Source organism: Salvia hispanica, chromosome 1 (genome assembly GCF_029641045.1).
Source record: "Salvia hispanica isolate PSC_SH4W2 chromosome 1, Shi_PSC_v1, whole genome shotgun sequence".
In the NCBI taxonomy this organism is placed as follows: domain Eukaryota; kingdom Viridiplantae; phylum Streptophyta; class Magnoliopsida; order Lamiales; family Lamiaceae; genus Salvia; species Salvia hispanica.
The window spans coordinates 22832353-22851004 of record NC_142692.1 but is presented as its reverse complement, the minus strand read 5'-3'; the positions used below and the strand labels follow the sequence as shown (position 1 = coordinate 22851004).

The 18652-nt window shown below is 36.9% G+C and overlaps 2 protein-coding genes and 1 non-coding gene across 6 annotated transcripts; 1 reads left to right on the top strand and 2 right to left on the bottom strand.

Annotated features, from left to right (window-relative positions):
• Nucleotides 1-18: 18 nt before the first annotated feature.
• Nucleotides 19-121, bottom strand: LOC125185726 (U6 spliceosomal RNA). Its single transcript, XR_007170229.1, has one exon. It is a non-coding gene; the product is annotated as a U6 spliceosomal RNA (small nuclear RNA).
• Nucleotides 122-6395: 6274 nt separating this feature from the next.
• Nucleotides 6396-9573, top strand: LOC125219524 (myosin-binding protein 7-like). The gene is made up of 5 exons (XM_048121524.2): nt 6396-6539; nt 6620-6837; nt 7019-8519; nt 8785-8831; nt 9158-9573. The coding sequence occupies exons 3-5, from the start codon at nt 7170-7172 to the stop codon at nt 9264-9266; spliced, it is 1506 nt and encodes a 501-aa protein (XP_047977481.1). The 5' UTR covers nt 6396-6539; nt 6620-6837; nt 7019-7169; the 3' UTR covers nt 9267-9573.
• A 212-nt stretch (nt 9574-9785) lies between these two features.
• Nucleotides 9786-15298, bottom strand: LOC125219274 (downstream neighbor of Son). Of its 4 annotated transcripts, none has more exons than XM_048121201.2 (15): nt 15153-15298; nt 14844-14982; nt 14043-14113; nt 13828-13957; nt 13598-13686; nt 13355-13508; nt 13084-13274; nt 12460-12659; nt 12287-12385; nt 11792-11913; nt 11539-11640; nt 11148-11254; nt 10926-11013; nt 10380-10576; nt 9786-10278 (listed from the first exon to the last, which is right to left on the bottom strand). In XM_048121201.2, exons 2-15 carry the CDS (start codon nt 14961-14963, stop codon nt 10062-10064), a joined length of 1887 nt encoding a protein of 628 aa, XP_047977158.1. In that variant the 5' UTR covers nt 14964-14982; nt 15153-15298; the 3' UTR covers nt 9786-10061. The 4 variants fall into 4 exon arrangements, with proteins under 4 accessions (XP_047977158.1, XP_047977157.1, XP_047977160.1 ...); XM_048121200.2 differs by having other exon boundaries at nt 15134-15284; XM_048121203.2 differs by having other exon boundaries at nt 14844-14979; nt 15134-15284.
• Between the last annotated feature and the right edge of the window lie 3354 nt (nt 15299-18652).

Here is an 18652-nt window from a genome sequence, read left to right as displayed (position 1 = left end):
AATACTTTTGAAAACTCATTTTCAGTAGATCATTTTTCGATTTATGCGTGTCATCCTTGCGCAGGGGCCATGCTAATCTTCTCTGTATCGTTCCAATTTTATCAGATGTCCCCGAAGGGACAACTCAATTTCAATAGATGGGGACAAGGTTGAACTAGAACAAAATTAACTTTCATATAACAAGGATATTATCCAAATTTTCTTTCCGAAGTTTGAAGGTTGGTCCTTCTAGTTCAATTAATTTTAATACGATAAACGCTAATATCACATAACATGCTTAATTGGTAAGACAAAAACTGTTCGTTTGGTATACTATTGTTTACCCAAGTTTTCATAATTTCCCAGGTAAATTATGAAATCGTTATATCTTCAAGTCATCATTAGTCCATAGAAAATATCTATTAGAGATTTGTATATTAGAAATATCTTTCGAATGAATGATTGTATGCTGTAAAAACTCTTATTATATTTTATAAGGAATAAAAAAAATTATTTTTGCTAATGATTGTTATGTTTTACATTTAATGGTTGTTTTTCACATGTTTAAATGTATAAGAAACTTAACAAATCTAACTCTTTGTTTTAGTAGACCGGTTGTGGGTGTCATTCACTTTAAGGTAACACGGTCAATTCTAAATAAAGAAAAAAACACAATTTCACAACCCACTTAGACTACCTATTGTGAAATGTTGCAATGTCAGTCCGCATATTTCTAAGTCTTACTTAAATAAGATGACATTGATGTGGTATAATACTGAACGGATCTAACAACAAGATATATTTGTATGCTATCTACTGAAAGACGAGGTCTTGATAAATAATCATTTCTTAATCAATATATTTAGCATTGAGCATGCGTTATTGATTTTGCATTACTTTGATTTATCAAATGGTACGGGTTTTTTGCAACCCAATAATCATGATATTTTGGGTAGTGTTGATTAATATTTAGCGGTGCTAGGATTGTTATTATATAGGAACATGCGCCTGGTGAGTCTGGTTTGATAATATCCTCAAGAGGAGCTCGAAACAAGGTTTTATTATTCGGAATCTAGCTAGTTGGGATTTAATTATTCCATTGAATAATAAATAAGTGTTTCTTGCTGAGTCCACTCTTGGAATTAAAAAGATACTCCCTTCGTCCCCCAATAATTGTCCACTTTGGTTTTAACACAAGTTTTAAGAAATGTAAAGAAAAGTGAGTTGAAAAAGTTAGTAGAATATGAGTCTCACTTTTATACTATATTAGTTTTATAATAAAATGTGAGTGGAATGTGAGATCTACTTACCATTTATGGTAAAAAAGTGAAAGTGGACAATTAATGTGGATCAGACGAAAATGACAAAAGTGGACAACTAATGGGGGACAGCGGGAATATTAATTAATTAAGTCTATAACAGACATTAATTAATTAATTGACATTTATATCTTAAGCGCGGGAAAAAACCTTTTAAAAGTGGAAACCCGGATTACTTGTAATTTTGGATTTGGATGGGTAATTCAATATTATTACTGTAGTGACTGATAATAATATTCCAACATAAGCTTGTACTCCCTCCGTCCAATTAAATATGAAACATTTGGTTTTCGGCACGAGATTTTATGTAGTGTTGTTTTGTGAGTTAATGCGAAAAGAGTGAAGTAAGAGAGGAAAAAGTAGAGAGAGTGCGCTTTCCATTTTTAGAAACACTTTATTTTTAATGGGACAGAGAGAGTATTAAATTGTAGATTCAATTTAATTAGAAGAGCGAATTAGGTGAGGCCACATCTCCATAGATCCCTGACTGGGTCTAATATGTAACTTAGTACAAATAGGAGAATAAATAAGAGATAGAGCTACAATAATTATTTTATGAAATTTCCGTCCCCCTCTCTATTGAAGGAGTCGAAATTTCTACATCCCCTACTTTGTGTGGGAGTTATGTCTTCTTTATTTAAGTCCTAGTATTTTGATAAAATCAGTCCACTCTGATATCGAAATACAGTTCGGGAACCAGTCAAAAGATTTGTGGTCAAGTATTGAAGATCATCACGTAGAGAAGTAGCAAGTCATCTTCGATTCTTTGGAGAATCAAGAAGGTATAATTCCATCTTCGTAAAAAGCATGTTTAGGTTTCAATTAATCAAAAACATGTTTTAATTCAAGTTTTTTGAGCATGATACATGTGATAATTATGCGAATATAATTTATCTAAATAATATGCAAAATAGATCTAATTCTCTTATTTATTTGTGCTTCCGCTGCCAGCCCCATCAATATCGCTCCAACACCTTCTGCCATCTTCACTCTATAAAGGCTACCACAATAAATTAGAATTCCTTGATAGCCCAATTAAATATTAAAAATTCTACAAATATACACTCATTTTTATTCAAAGTTGATGGCCCAATTAAAAGAAGTAGGAGTATAGTAACTTCCTAAATATTCCTTCTCATGAAACCTACCACAATAAATTAGAATTCCTTGATGGCCCAATTAAATATAAAAAATTCCTACAAATATAAACTCATTTTTATTCAAAGTTGATGGCCCAATTAAAAGAAGTAGGAGTATAGTAACTTCCTAAATATTCCTACAAGGCTACAGATATAAAATCACTTTTATGTATACTACTTTGTAGTCCTAGTCCTATTATACTCATTTCACATTTCTTCATTGCCACTTGACAAAATTTTTGAAATTGGTTCATCCACCGTTAACTCCCGAAATTGGTTGTTGCACTGAGAATGAGTAACACCTTTTTGAAAATAATACAAACATTATTTCATTTATAAATAAATCTTAGTAGTAATATTTTATTTCATTATGCATTTTGAGAATGTGTAAGTAACTAAAATAGACATCGCATAGTGGAAAGATTTTTACTAATTATTTTGTTGTTAGGATTTAATTTGATTTATTTTTCTAATAATATATCTCCCATAAGAATAAATAAATAAAATTGTGAAACTCTTGCTCCAATCTTAATCAAATCTCCTAAATTTTTGTCATATATCTTTTTAAAATTTCCTACAAACTAATAATCATGTTCAACAAATTTTAATTACATAATATTTTTTTTTTCATATTTTCTAAAAATCATAGTACTAAAACTAATGGTTGTATGCAAATCTCTTAAATCTTTTTTATATAATTCATTATTTTTTCTTATTGGATACTTTCTCCAAATGATTATATTATAAATGAAATGTATTTTGTGTTATTTTACTTAGTCATGCAAAATGTATATTTAGTTACACATTCTCAAAATACGTAAAATCTAACTTAAGAAGCATAAAAAATACTGTAGTTCATTTTCAGAAACTAATAGATGGATCCCTTTCAAGAAGGAAAAAAAAAAGAAATTCATTTGATAAACTAATAGATGGATCCCTTTCAAGAATATTGCCCACCTAGCATTGGGGGTGCGCGTTAATAGTTATAATCTAACATTTCTTAAATTGCTAACTTATCAACGTTGTATTAAAAATGTCAACACGATCACATTAAAATGTCAACACATATTTGTATAATATGTGTTGACATTTTAATAAACTATGTTCACATTTAAATATTAATTCAACACAATGTATTAAAATATCAATTTAAGTTTATATTGACATTTGAGTATCATCGTGTTGATATTTTTAATACACTATGTTGATGAATAAGCGAGTTAGCAAATTAAGAAAAATTAATAATTAATAGATTGTATATTTGTATTTATTTATTTAATACTAATAAGTATCTCTGAACTTCGTTTTTGAAAATTCCTAAAAGAACAAGGATATTAGGACAAGGACAAGGAACAAGGTTAAAAATATTGTCACGATCAAATCATACTAACAACTTTGGATTGCCTGCTTTGTTTTCTTTATCTATGAACTTATATTCAATTTAAAATATTTGATAACAGCTAATGAATTGCGATTTACAATAATTGGTTAATGGTAGCCCCAACACCTAAATGTATATGGAAAAATGTTCTTGAAAACGTTCGTAATAGTATTTCAGAAACAAGATTGATCTTCCTTTTACAGGTGAGGTGGGGTTGGGGTGAAGAAAGGGAAGTTTAATCACGAAGAGTATGTAGTTGGAATTGTCCAACGTTCAATCATGGAGTAATAATTACTGCACACATAACCAAGAAGGTAATGACAGATTCGTTTCATTCCATAGGGCATGCTAAAGTCTCACTCATTTGGTGGAGTCCAAGTGTCGTATTAAAAATTCAAATTTTGAATTGGGTTAATTGCATGTAAAATTACTTTGATCATATTAAGTTTTATCTCAATTTTGTTATTTAAATGACAAATTGTGAAGTTTTAAATAATGTACTCCCTTTCGCAGTGATTTTAAGTTTTAAATAATGTACTCCCTTTCGCAGTGATTTTTTCCCAAGTAAATGTGGTGCTAAACTAGGCACACATGTAAAAATTTGGAGATATTAATAAATATTGATTTTAATGTGTATGTGATAACGTAAATGACAAAATAAGTGTGAAAAATAAGTGACTCAGCTATGAGAGAACGAATGTAGTATTAAAAATTAAAACAAAATAAGTTTATTCAAATAGAACCAGATTTCGAAACTTAATAAGTTATTATTACAATTTTAAAAGAGACTAAAATGACTCTCTTCCTAATTTTACAATTTTTATACAAAAAAAGCTCTACAAGTACATAAAAATGGCGATAATTTGTTTTTAAAAATAAATCATATGACTTCTGCTATATTCTCGTGACTCATCGATTCCCAATTCCATTCTAAACTATATTTATCCGATCCTTATTATTTGATGGAGTATATTTCACTTAGTACTTTTGGTAAAATGACATCAGATTTAATAACTCGTGTCAATCACAATTATTCTTATAAAAGTGAACTCACATTTTATTAGTTTGTTGGGTAAACTCGTATTTTTAAATAAAGTTAAAAACAAATTCTTACAAATTGCACCAGTCAACTATCAAACAATTAGTTGGGATCGGAGGCAGTACTAATTATTTTATTGGGTAACTATGGATTAGTGTTAAAATCATACAATTTCGTCTGTATGTTTTTGTAATTGTGTTCCTCCATCAGTTATAGTTATGAGTTGGATTTATCTGAATGGGTCTTGAAAAAATCAGTTGTTTGATTTATTATATTTGTATCAGGTAAATAAATGTCGACGGTTTGGTTCAATAGAAAAGGAACACACTTGACAATTTCACATCTGCAACTTTGATATCAAAATGTTGTTCTACTTCTACGTACCCCTTTTACCATTCCAATTCTGATGATTTACTCTCCAAGAATATTAGTAACTTGGTGAGGGCCAAAGAGAGTTGCCATTGGTTCCTTGTACAACAGCTAAAACGGTACACGTTTAAGTCGAGGTTCTTAATTATCGCGAATGGAGGATATAGCCTAATTAATTTTGCACTACAAACCAAATTTACAGCGATTTCAAAGTCAACAACTTTCAAAAACAGGTAGAAAACTTAACGGCTCGGCTCTGCAGAAGAACAGTGTAACATGTGGGTTCTGGGGGACGAGGGAAGGGAAGGCATGCAGAAATCTTCTCACTTTCCCAAACAGAGGTGCCAAACTGCCAATGAAAGGTAGGAGTGGTAGTATTTTTTTTGGAGAAGGCTAAAATTGAGGGGTATTAGAGTCTTTTTATGTAAGGAAATTGATATTAGGCTCAAGCCATGCTATGCACCCGTAAAAATTTGACAGATTGGGTTAACCGTGTCTATCTATCGGTGTAAAAACGTCGGGCTGAGGCGAATTGCTCATGCCATTCAATTAGCATTGTCATCAAGCCAAAAATGCCACTAATTGGGCCTAACATGACAGCTCCTTACATTTATTAGGAATTAATACTACTAGAATGCGTATTTATTACTTTTGTCCTTGCAACTATTTCTAAATCTCGACTCATTTAGATAATTGAAATTAATAGTAATTTGAGAATCTAATTCAACTAAAATATACTGTAGATGATTTTTACATTTGAATGACAATATCATTCAAACTATTTACAATTAACTCTATACTGTATTTTCCAATTTTCTCTTTAGCCTATTATATCGTTTTCCCCGCAACAGACGCTTTCTTATGTTGTCATTACTAAAGCTAAACTAATTCTTTATTTTTGGTATTACAAGGTAAATGACATTAATCCAAGCGATTAAATTAAATTAAAATGAAACCGGTATGCCCTTAGTAGTCCACCTTCCCGTCGGAATAGCCCAATTTTGCGTTACATGATTAGTTGATTATATCCTTGATAATTAGGACAACTGTTTTTTAAGAATATTAGCAAACACAATCATCGGAAAATAAGGAGAAATATAGAGTTTACGTACCCCAAAAATTCTTGAGGTGAGAATGAAAGTGTCCAAACATGTATAACTTTGGGTTGTGAGTTGTGATGATGTATATTTATAAAGGCAAAAACAAGGTAGAGAGAAAGAGAGAGACGGAACGAGAGAGAGATGGCGGCCGTCCGGCTAGATTAATCGGGACGGGATTGAAAGTGGTTCTGAGTAATTTGGAAGGGCAAAAAGGTAATTACGATGGCTGATGTTGGCGCGTGTTTATAAAAATAGCAAACAAACACCGATTAATCCTCTTTCTCTCTCTGCAGATTTCCACGCCAAACGAAGCTAATCTGAATCAAATACCAGAAGCACTGACCGCACAACGCCTGCGAATTCCTCTCTTGCTCAATTTGTGTTCCCCCTCTCTTTACCTCAATTCTCCATTTTTTGCCGCGAAATTTGAATCAGCAGCCACAATGGAAGGCATTTTCCTCGGAGGATTTGAACTTCGTTTGGCCGCATTTGTTTATATCAGAGCTGCTAGGTAACCAAATCACGCATGCACACACTTACTAATTCAAATACCTGTTTTTCTTCAGATTTTGTGCTTTTTGACATTATATTTTCGTCTGGAATTTTCTAGGATAATAGATATGTTTTTACATTTTTAGGGATCATGAGGATATTATTTTGATCCGGAACGATACACGTTTTCTGTTTTGCAGCAACGAACCGGAAATTTATTTATAACCTGCTGGAAATTTGTTTGTTTTATAAGTATTTATTTATTTGTCGAGTATTCAGCGCGGGGAGTATTGATTACTTTGAAGAAAGTATGGTGGAATTGAGTGTGTAGTAGATCCGTATTGGTGGTGAATGGAGTCTGGGGATTATCCCACATCGGGCAGCGAGATAAAATGCTGTGACCGCGACTCCGATTGCAACGATTCTTCGATGATGGAGAGGACTGGTGGTCAGGCTGTGAAGCGAAAATGTGATGAGTTTGAGGAAGAAACCTGCCTCTCCACCCAAATTGCCCGTGTAGAGATAGGAAATGAATGTACGGCTCTCCGTGAGATGGTGATCAGCCAGCAGCAGACCATTGATGACCTGATTTCTGAGTTGGAGGAAGAGAGGAATGCTGCGTCCACGGCTGCCAATGAAGCTCTCTCAATGATTCTGAAGCTTCAGAAGGATAAAGCGGAGTTTCAGATGGAATTAAGGCAATTTAAGAGGTTCGCAGAGGAAAGAATGGCTCATGATCAGCAGGAGACGTTGGGATTGGAGGATATGTTGTATAAGAGGGAGGAAGCCATACAGTCACTTGCTTATGAGATTGAGGCATATAGACAGAAGATGTTGAGCTATGGGCTCTCAGAGACTGAAGTGGATGGAGTCGTCCAGGCTATGAGCCGGAACTACAGCATGATTGAGGACATTGAAGGTCAGTTTGACTATGTAAATGAGATGTACCCTCCTCTCAAATGCAATTTGAATGATTCACTAACTTATCCAATTGGTGATGATGAAATGCCTGATATTGAGAAATATGCATTTGGGGAAACTCCGCATCCAAGCGACCAATTAAAGGATTTGGATTGTCGAATCAATCAATTGGAGAAAAGTCCAAAAGCCATTTATCCTGATGGTGAATTAGTTAATGCAAAACAAGTGCTTGAAAAAGTAATAGTTGGCCATTCTCCAAGACCTAGGAAGTTCTGTACTGACGGCCAACAATCACCTTTTGCAATGGCTAAAGAAAAGGGCCCAGAATTTTCCAAGTGTTATTCTCCAAAGTTTGCCGGCAGTTTCAAGAAGTCAGTATTTTCCTATATTGAGGAGAATCCTAGGAAGGCAGATAATGCATCAGAATATGGAGATGAATCGTGCGACAGAGTCTGCACAGTTGATTCTGTTCAACAGGGACCTATTCATAATCAGCCAATGAGTTGCAATGCTTCTTCTTTTGGTGTTGGTGGTGATGAGGAGTTGAATTATTCCAGTTCTAAAGACCTTGAGATTCAAAAGTTATATGCAAGACTTCATTCTCTTGAGGCTGATAGAGAGTCTATGAGACAAGCAATTATTTCTATGGGGACTGAGAAAGCACAAGTAGTGCTGTTGAAGGAGATAGCGCAGAACTTATGCAAAGAAATGTCTCCAAAGAATATCCCCTTGAGGAAGCAAAACGAGACCAGGAAATTTACCTTCATGTCGATATTCAAGGTAATTCTGATAACAAGATTTGACATTATTTCTGTTCATTTATGTCTCTCCATGATACAGCAGACTATTTTACTAAAAAACTAACTTTCGATAATTCTCTTTGGACCATGCTAAGAAGTTTTGAATACATTCATTGGTGTAGTGATTATTACTGACCTCGACTATATTACTATGCCTTTTGAATATTAATTCTCTTGTTCATCCCTAGGATATACTGTATTATTTCATTAACTGCTGACCATATTTTACTCCTTTTCCTTTTCAGTGGATTGTTCCTATTTTTAGCTGGAGGAGAAAAGGACGAAGGGCCAGGTACGTGCATATCCATCAAATTATAATCGATTGTCTTTTGCTGCATTTAGCCTTATTGCTTAAAGGCTACTTTTCTCTAAGCGAAGCTGCCTGCATATTGGCTTACCTCTGACATTAAGTATAAAGCATTTATATCCAGGGACTGAAAATAGAGCTTTGATTCTAAACTAACTGGACTGAGAACTCATAACTATCAAAATGTAGGAGTAAATCAATAAAACCGAACAAGAGGATTGAAACAGAACGTATACTGATGCTCCAAAAAGTTTGTTGCACTTGATTCTAGCGAGCATTTGTGCTCATGAAAGTTGTTTGTATTTTCTCAGGTACATGTTCGGTTTATCAGCCAACAATATTGGCACGTTAGTGCTTTTAGACAGGAGCCCTCGTGTGGGATTATGGAGGCATCAATTCATTACAAACACACAAAACTAAAAAGTGGAAAATCAGTATGTGATGTCTTTGATCATCAAAATGGATGTTAGTTTTTTTCTTAAGTTCTAGCTGCAGCTTGATTGGTATGGTGCTTGATAGCCATTGTTTGCTCCTTACTTGTGTTCATTGTATTTAGCGTTGTGGTCAGTCACCAATATTCGAAAACCTGTCTATCCTAGCAAAGGCAAGCCTCTTTGCTGCCTCTTTTCTGTGTATTTGTTTTTGGATGAACTCTCAAGTTTATTGTTTGCTAAATAAACGATTTTTCCACCCTCAGTTAAAAAGAATTAGTCTAATTTGCATAGCCTCTACTGTGTTACTAATCGGTAGCTTACAGAATCTGCATTAATTATATAACTAGCATTATCGCATAATTCTCTTCAACTACATTAAATAAGTACATCTAAGTTCAGAGACAACCCATGCTATTTTTTCCAAGAACCACAAAAATGAGAATCTCAAAATGTGTAAGACATAGCCAGAAAATGAAGGAGAAGATGAAACATGAAAACACAGATCTGGGCGTGTACTACTAATGAGCACATATAAGTTTTCTCAATAAAAATGGGGGTACATCGTAGTATAGCGCCATTGCCAAAAAACAGTCGAGCGGCGCAGTTTGTTGTATTGCTCAATTGCCTTCTGTAACACTGTCTAAGTAAAGGTGTTTCTTAGATATTACAGCTGAAAACATACAAATAAATATCCCTCCCATTATTTAATAGGCGGTGAGCAAAATGTTTATCCATCAGAATCTACAAAGGCTCAGATATGAGAGAGCTTATATGTTAATCCTTAATCAATCGGTGATAAAAAGGCTGTATAAGAAGTATCACCATACTTCAGTCCTTTTAAAAAGGCAGAATGTCTTAGAAGGGAAAGAGTGGTGTTTGGAATACCAAAAGAAAGATCCTGCTCTTCCATTGGTATCTCTGCCTCAACCTGCTGGGGAGGTTGGTTAGTTGAGTCTAGACCAACATTCAAGCCAATGGATGTGGACTCCGTCACAAAACTGCATATATATCAAATCAAATTTAAGGCAGCAGCCACAAATGAGCATTGCAGAAGGGCTTAACCTGACAGGCAAACATATGAAATGGGAGACCGGGATACCTGGCTTGAAAGTCACCCCCGTTAGAGCAAATAGCATCGCAAACTCCAGAAACTACCCAAGGAGGAATATACGCATCCTTAAGTTCAATACTATAGCTGATGCCAGAAGATGAACTTCTCATAGGTTCACTATACATATTAGAGTCCTTTAGCTGTGAAGACATATGCTCAACTCTTCTAACCTGTTTGCATCTGATCTGCACAATGCAAAGGGAGTATTATAAGAAGGGTGAATTTTGCAAAGGGAATGAAGGAAAAAATTGATCAAATGTAAGAATACGTGCAACAAATGCTGAAACCGGAGAATAATGCTATGGAAATGTTAATATTCATCAAGAGCCGGTATTTTTCTTTTTAACTTCTGGTCTGGTAAAATTTGAAGTGGAAGCTGAGAGGTACAATGTATCTGAAAAGACTAACTATTTTCTAGAAGTTATCATGGCATGCTCTTCATCACAAACACTCCAACAAACAACTGTAATTAATACGGTATTGCCTATTCATGATGCATGCTCTAGAAAAACATAGTGAGAACTAAAAACCCACCTCAGGAGCAGAAAGTGCAGCATTTTCAAAAGGAACTGGTGAATACAGAACTGGAACGTCACTACCAATCAAAGGGCTGTAAAGGGATCTGAAACCAAAGAAATGAAGAAATTGAGATGAAGAAAAACTCAGATAAAACTTCATAATATTAAGTACTTCAGCTTTTTTCCTTCTTTACCAAGTACTAATAAGTAAATGAACAAACTAATGCCAGATACCAACCTATAATTTAACAGAAAATCATACAAGCCATGCACATTCTTCCCAGCAAACATTAACAAAGATTGTGGGGTATTATCAACTCCAGTCAGGGATTCCACAGCTCGAGTCTGCATCATTCAGCAGAATAAAATGTGTGGGTTAGCTATGGAATCAGTTTGCTAAATACTCCACAAGTTAATCATTCTTGAAATTGATTCTCTAAAAGCAAGCAACCTTGGCTCATACAGCAATGCAACTGGAAAGATAAGGACTACCATATCATAGAAATAACATCTGTAGAAGTGTAGATTCCTCAACAATGAATACATGCCACAATTATAAATAAACAATCATATAGCTCAAGCACCCTATTTTACGAGATACCACTGAGGCAAAATGGACGGATTCTAACCTTTCCAAGGTTGTTTCTTTCAATTTCAGAGAGTGCAACTAGGTCTTCTGCAGTAACCTCCTCTACTTTAGAGTGGCAAAGAGGCATAGAAAATGAAGCATCCTGCAAAAGCATAGTGTTTAAGAAAGCATTATTCTTGCTAACCAGTACAATGACAAAGTGAATGACCACACAAGAAATAGATAAGTTCAAGCAATGACAAATTGTAACTAACTTCAAGTAGGAAATACTTATAGAAGAATAAATTACTCACATGTTCTTTCAAAAGTGACCTCAGATTTCTCGTTGATTGAGACACATAGGCATAGCAAGAATGCTTGGTTTTGTTTGGGCCATCAGATATGGTAAACATAGCTACAAAGTGCACTGTGCACACTGCAAATGTCCAGGGCAAAAACAAATGAATTTTCATTGAGAAGGCATAGCAAATCCTACAGTTTGAAGTTAAAACAGAAAAATGCCATGATTGAGCTAGGTTGGGCCTGTGTGACAACTGATACTATTGCATTCTCAATTAGAAATGATGTTCCAAAATCTACAATAAATCAAGTGCCACTACCGTTGCAAGAGAAGATAACTTTGAGGGTCACCTTGATTGATGGTTTAGGCATTAATACAATTGATAGATAATTATTACTTCCATCCAATGAATAATAGCTGAGTCAGATTAGAGGAGGAGAATTTCAGAGTGTGATGATTCACCGGACAGTCAGATACATCAAAAGATTATATGAAAGAAGACAATTACCATAAAATATTTTACACAGTTTCTTTCGCAGCATGTAGTAGAGACTTCGAAATGAATCCTCCCATGCCTGCTGTCGTTTACTTAGGAAATCCAATTGCCCTTGAGAAATGATAACATTATTAAAAAGAGGAGAAATGGAATGAGATAAGAAATAACCTTTTAACCGAAAATACCTCCCACGGCAGAGGTCAATGCTGATATAACTACATGGGGTAGACTGGATTGGGGGTGCACCCAAGAATGAAAAACCCCATGCCTTGCGATTTGGCTGGTGCAGATAGGGTGCGCTGAGGTCATACTTTGGCCTTGGAAACCCTCATGCGAAAATAGACCCATGTCGTTTAAAGTGGCACACGTACTTAATCTATAAAACCTGTACAACCATTAATTATATTGATCAGCATTTAAAGTCTGATACATTGATAACTTCATATCCAGCAGGTGAAAGTTTGAGCCAAGTTTTAAGTGTTAGGCCGCTGTAGTCTGTAGGGGATGTATAAATTGTGAAAAAGTACAACCTGTAGATTTATAGAAAAATAATCCAAACAGACATCGTCCATCTCACTTTTATAGATAACAAATAACAATAAAATAAAAACTGCTCTTTTACACATAAGTCAACACTCACAAAAACAGGTGAAGGTGTCACTGGGAACAGTAGAAAACCACAAGTCAGTGATGCCCTTTATATACTAATGTACAAGTCTACAGGATGATAATTACACTGGTTTGTCTACTTTAAAATATAGAGATGTTAGTAGTCTTTGGGGCATCAGAAATTTTACTAGTGAACTTACCAATTCACAGACGATGCTGACAGCACACGCATACTAGTTTTTAGTGTCAAATCTAGTGGACTCTTCTGTCCAGGTATATGGATTTCTGAAAGGCGTTGCTGCGCAATATTCCCTGATCTATGCATAGACTGAGCAAGTGGAGCTGAAGAAGCATGAGGTTCGCATGAAACCAGACCTTTTAAAGCTTTACCCTGAAAACAAGAAGAGCACTTCACATTTTAGACCTCAAAGAGTGCTTTCCTGGTCAAGAAGTTACAGAAAGTGAAAATACCATGTCTACTGATGAGGAGTTGTATATCATTCCACCCCTAAGGGATAACTCCCGAACACTCTTAAAAGTATTAGCAGTGCTATTTTCACATGAATTGTTATTAATTTGTCTTGAAGTGTCGTTGTCACCTTCTGAAGCAACAGTGCCCTCCAAACTTCCAAGTACATGTAGAAATCAAACATTCTGAATCACAAAAACAAAGACACAACTGAATGATAATAATTCATTCAGTATAATCCGTACCATGAATTCTGTAGCCCATGTTTATCATTTGAATCCAAAGTAAGACTCGAACTCTTCATGCTGCCAACACACTTGCTATGAATATTTTCCTGCAGTTGTCAGCAGACAATATCTTCAAGCAGTACTAGGTCAACACTATAATCCACCATCTCATAATAAAATACTAACTTAAAAGATGGGATGATATCAGCAAAAGCAATAAAAAATGTCCTAGATTAAAGTCTAGTAACCTTGAGATTTTCCTTTCTGCAAAACATCCTACTAGTTTTAGTGACAGGAAAGTGTTCGTCCATCCTTCTGAACCGTGCTGCTTTTAATGAATCAGATTTATTGCTCCCAGAAACTGCTCCATCAGCATTCCTTAACAGACAAAGATATGATATCAAGGTCTGAGCCATGAGGTATCTAAGGTAATAGCAAAAGAAAAATATGGGAATGATTCTACCTCATGGAGCCAGTTTTAGTTGGAGGCTCGTCTGAACAATCCAGTAAATTCTTTTTCTTCAGTAGTTCCCCCTGTCGAGTAAAGGAAAAGAGTATTCTGTTACAGATCATAGGTAGTTATTGCTGCTTGGTAATCAACAGATACATCATATATATTGAATCATACAGGGGCAGACTTTGGTATTAACACATAGAAGGGCCAAACTGAAGATTTTGGGAACATTCCAGTGTACACAAGTGGCAGATTAACCTATGATGAGTACAAAGACATTGTCAATGACTAGGCATCGAGTTCCGTCTCTTTTCTTGCTTCTTAGCATAACCAACAGCATAATATGCCTGTTTTTAGCTGAGAAATGGATGTGGGACACTTTTAGTTTCACTAAAATGGCAATCCTAAGGGTCTATCATGATTCATGTGTACGTGAAGAAACACACATGATGGTATGCAAAGAAAGGTGTATGGATTGGAATAACATTGAGAGATTTGAATAACATTGAAGCTGGTGTCACACTCCTATTCAACTTATAACAAAATAGAGACGAAAACTAGAAATTAAGTCACCATTCACCGCACTTTTATAGTACATTATTTTTACCCAATTCGGCCTCTGAGAGAATTGTATAGCTCAGCAGCTTAAATGCACCACCACTACCGATAGTGAAGATTAATGATAAATGAAGCATGTAAAGATTGACATCACTTAATAGAGTATATCTGATCAATAGAGTGTGACTATATTATGTCGAAATTAATCAGATTGTAAAACGAAACTGAAAGATGAAGGCTTGGAAATGCTACCCTCAACTCCGAGGGGGTTTTCCGCTTCAATTTGGTGTTCGAAACTCCTCCGGCAGAAACACCGCCATAGTGAAGATTATTAGGCATCGGCAATTGACTTGCTGTCGCAACATTACTCATCCTTCTCCGCGAGCAACTGCTGCAAATTACATGAATACAATCCATAAGATCCACGCACACAAAAAACTCAAATTGGGGGAATAAATCAAACTCGTCCTCAATCTAGGGAACAGTAGAGGGAAAAGAGAAAAATAGCAATAACAAACAATCAAACAAAATTAGGATCGCACTTAGAGAAGAAGAACTAACGCAGCGACTTGAGGCAGTCAGATAAATCCAGAAATCATTCGAATAGTGTTCTAGCGAGGAGAGAATGCGGCTCGACTAAATAAAGGGGGGAAACAAATTTGGTTTTGGATTGATTTGAATTATTTGTTTCCCTCTATTTGAGATGGACTACTTCTTTGGGCTTCATATTTTTCTAGAAAGGTCTTCTTTAGTGGATAAATTTGTGATAAAATATAATACCACTCACAAGTACACCCTTTGTCCCATCTATTTCGATCCACATATGTTAATGAGTATATAAAAAATAGATGAAAAAGGTAATATTGTATACCAATTTTATAATAAAATATAAATATAATAAAATGTGAAATTCATTACTAGAAATAATAAAAATAAAGAGCTACAAAAATCTCAAGCAAATATTTAAATTTATCATTGATTTGACTTATGATAGCCTTTGATTACGTAGTGATATATCAATATATCGATTTAATTACTTTGTTACTAAATCTAGCAAAAAAAAGTTATAAACTTTGGCGAACAATCTTAAAATATAAGCTTCAAGTTTAGGCTAAAATAACTTATCACTTGTGTAGTATAGAGACATCTGCAAGACCGTAACGTGGATTCATTTTCCCATCCCTAGAACAGGACTCGTGAAATCAAGCGAAAGGGGTTGGAGATGTAAAGATACCTGATGAAGTTGAACAAATTGATGCATCGGATGATGGACATGTGTCGAGTAATGAGCACACTCCAGCTCATGAAAAAGATCACAAACGGTCATGGAGCGACGTGGTGAAAGGAGATGGATTGAAGAATATCTGATTCTTGTTATTGTTACAGGAAGTGGTCCCATGCTGAGTTGCTGGCTAATGGCTATTAGAGCATCCGCAATGGTCGGCTAGCGACCGGCTAGCCGATTCGTCGCGCTAGCCGATCGGCTAGCCGAACCATTGCAGTCGGCCAGCGGCAAATCGGCGAGCGCATCGGCGTGGGCTGGCCGATCGCTCGTCGCTAGCCGATGCGCTGGCCGACCGGCTAGCCGCCATTGCAGCGGCCCGATCGGCCAGCGGCAATTTCCGATTTTTTTTTTTTTTTTTTTTAAACCTATATAAACGCGATTTTCGTTTCATTTTCATTTGCACCACTTGTTTTAACGAGTTTTCTCTCTCTCTAACTTTCTGTACAAGAGCATTATCGAGCGATGAGTAACGCGGGTAGTAGCGGTGGTGGTGGTGGTGGTAGTGGTTGGGATGCTGAGGAGTACGAACGGAGGATGAACGAGGCTATGAATGCCTACATGGACCGCGAGATGGAGCGGTACATGCGTATGGTGGAACAGCAGGGGATACCTCGCCCTCCACCGGTTATCCACCACCGAGCAGTGATTGAGCGGGATCACGTTGCTGCACACCAGCGGCTGTTCGACGACTACTTTTCAGAGCACCCGCGCTTTCCCGCCAACATGTTTCGACGGCGTTTTCGAATGCGCAGGGAGTTGTTTATGCGCATCGTTGGCGCATTAGAGCGTCGCTATATGTGTTTCCGCTTCAGGCACGATGCGGCTGGCAGACCCGGCCACACACCTATTCAAAAGTGCACGGCGGCAATCAGGCAGTTGGCCTACGGAGGCGCGGCAGACATGTGGGATGAGTACCTCCACATCGGCGAGTCGTCAGCCCTGAAATGTCTGAAGGAGTTCTGTAGGGGCGTGATTGCCGTTTTCGGTGAGCAGTACCTTCGAAGCCCTACTCCCGAAGATTGTCAGAGTTTGATGCAGATGCACGGGGAGAAGCATGGGTTCCCCGGGATGTTAGGCAGCATAGACTGTATGCACTGGGAGTGGAAGAACTGTCCGACTGCCTGGAAGGGGGCCTACACGACCGGCTACAAGTCAAAGAACCCCACGATAATCCTCGAGGCCGTAGCTGATTACCGGCTGTGGATTTGGCACGCGTATTTTGGGGTAGCCGGGTCGAACAACGACCTCAACGTCCTGAACTCGTCTCCCCTCTTCAACGAGAAGTGCCAGGGCGTCGGTCCAGCCGTCTCTTTTGTTGCCAACGGCAACCGGCATGATATGGGCTACTACTTGGCGGATGGGATATACCCTCGGTGGCCGGTCTTTGTGAAGACGATCCGACAAACAAGCGATGAAAGGAAGGCCTACTTTGCGCAACGACAGGAGTCGGCGCGCAAGGACGTGGAGCGCGCATTTGGTGTGCTCCAGTCTCGATGGGCGGCAATTAAGGGTCCCACGCGTTTGTGGGATGTCGGATGCGTTTCCGAAATAATGTACGCCTGCATTATCATGCACAACATGATTGTCGAAGACGAAGGCGTACAACTGACTAGTTGGGTCAGTGACGATGAAGCCGGTCCAAGCCACGGAACGGCCACCCCTAGTGTACGCCAGGGGGTACCTCTCGATGAAGCCGGCCGCCTCAAGGAATTTGCCAACATGCGCCAAGTTGAAGCTCATATTCAACTCCAAAGGGATATAATTGAAGAGTTGTGGGCACGGAGGACTCCGCGATAGTTTTTTTTCTTTATTATTTTTGTAATTTTTTTTTTAATCTATGTAACTTTTTTTAAATGCATTTAATGAATTTTCCCGTATATGTGTCGTAAATTTAATTCCGTATTTTAATTCCGTAAATATAGTGTATTTTGAATTATTTTTATTGCGGCTGGCCTATGGCTGGCCTAAATCTGATGTGGCAGGTGGTTTTTTGAGTGTTGCTGACGTGGCAGGGGAGAGAATGGCTGGCCTATGGCTGGCCTATTAACCATTGCGGATGCTCTTAGATCAGTTTTATGTTCCCTTTTCTTTATGCTTTAGTAGTCTTATATATAAGGAGGTAATGTGTCTGTGTAATGTATTCTGCAATCCTATCATTTATAGTAATACAACTAGCAACTTTCTCTTTTTAAAACAATGGAGTTTCTCATTTTCCTTCATGGTATCAGAGCAGGATCCTGATCCTGTCTCTTTTACTTTGTTTTTCTTCATTTTTTTTTAGGTGTGATAATGGAGGGCACCAATGCATCCAACACTTCCGCTCAGCTATCTCCATCCCAAATTCCTCAATTTCCTCAAAACTCACCAATCTCTGTGAAGTTATCGGATACCAATTTCCTCATGTGGAAACATCAAATGGAGGCAACCATTTGGGGTCATGGCCTTGAGTCATACATTACTGGTGAGGATGCTCCACCTCCAGAGAAGGTGACGATACAAGGGCATCTGGCAGCAAACCCGGAGTTTTTGGCCTGGCGTCGTCAAGATTTGAGGCTCTCTGCCTGGATTCTCTCTTCCCTTTCAGAGAGTGCAATGGCTCTTGTAGTTGGATTGAAGTCCACCAAGGACATTTGGAAAGCCTTGGAAACAAATTTTGCTAGCCAATCCAAGGCAAAAATGATGCAGTATAAAATGCAGATTCAAACCATGCGAAAAGATTCTCAATCTATGTCAGAATACTTGGGGAAAATGAAGACATGCTGTGATCTCTTGTCTT

What these genes read in the sequence shown, in the direction of transcription:
- LOC125219524 (XM_048121524.2), top strand. Translation starts at nt 7,170, where the DNA reads ATGGAGTCTGGGGATTATCCCACATCGGGCAGCGAGATAAAATGCTGT. An exon ending in CCTTCATGTCGATATTCAAG is followed by an intron (nt 8,520 to 8,784) that starts GTAATTCTGATA and finishes TTTCCTTTTCAG; the next exon opens with TGGATTGTTCCTATTTTTAG. An exon ending in AGAAAAGGACGAAGGGCCAG is followed by an intron (nt 8,832 to 9,157) that starts GTACGTGCATAT and finishes GTATTTTCTCAG; the next exon opens with GTACATGTTCGGTTTATCAG.
- LOC125219274 (XM_048121201.2), bottom strand. Translation starts at nt 14,963, where the DNA reads ATGAGTAATGTTGCGACAGCAAGTCAATTGCCGATGCCTAATAATCTT. An exon ending in AAACCCCCTCGGAGTTGAGG is followed by an intron (nt 14,114 to 14,843) that starts GTAGCATTTCCA and finishes TTTACTCGACAG; the next exon opens with GGGGAACTACTGAAGAAAAA. An exon ending in GCAGAAAGGAAAATCTCAAG is followed by an intron (nt 13,687 to 13,827) that starts GTTACTAGACTT and finishes TGACAACTGCAG; the next exon opens with GAAAATATTCATAGCAAGTG.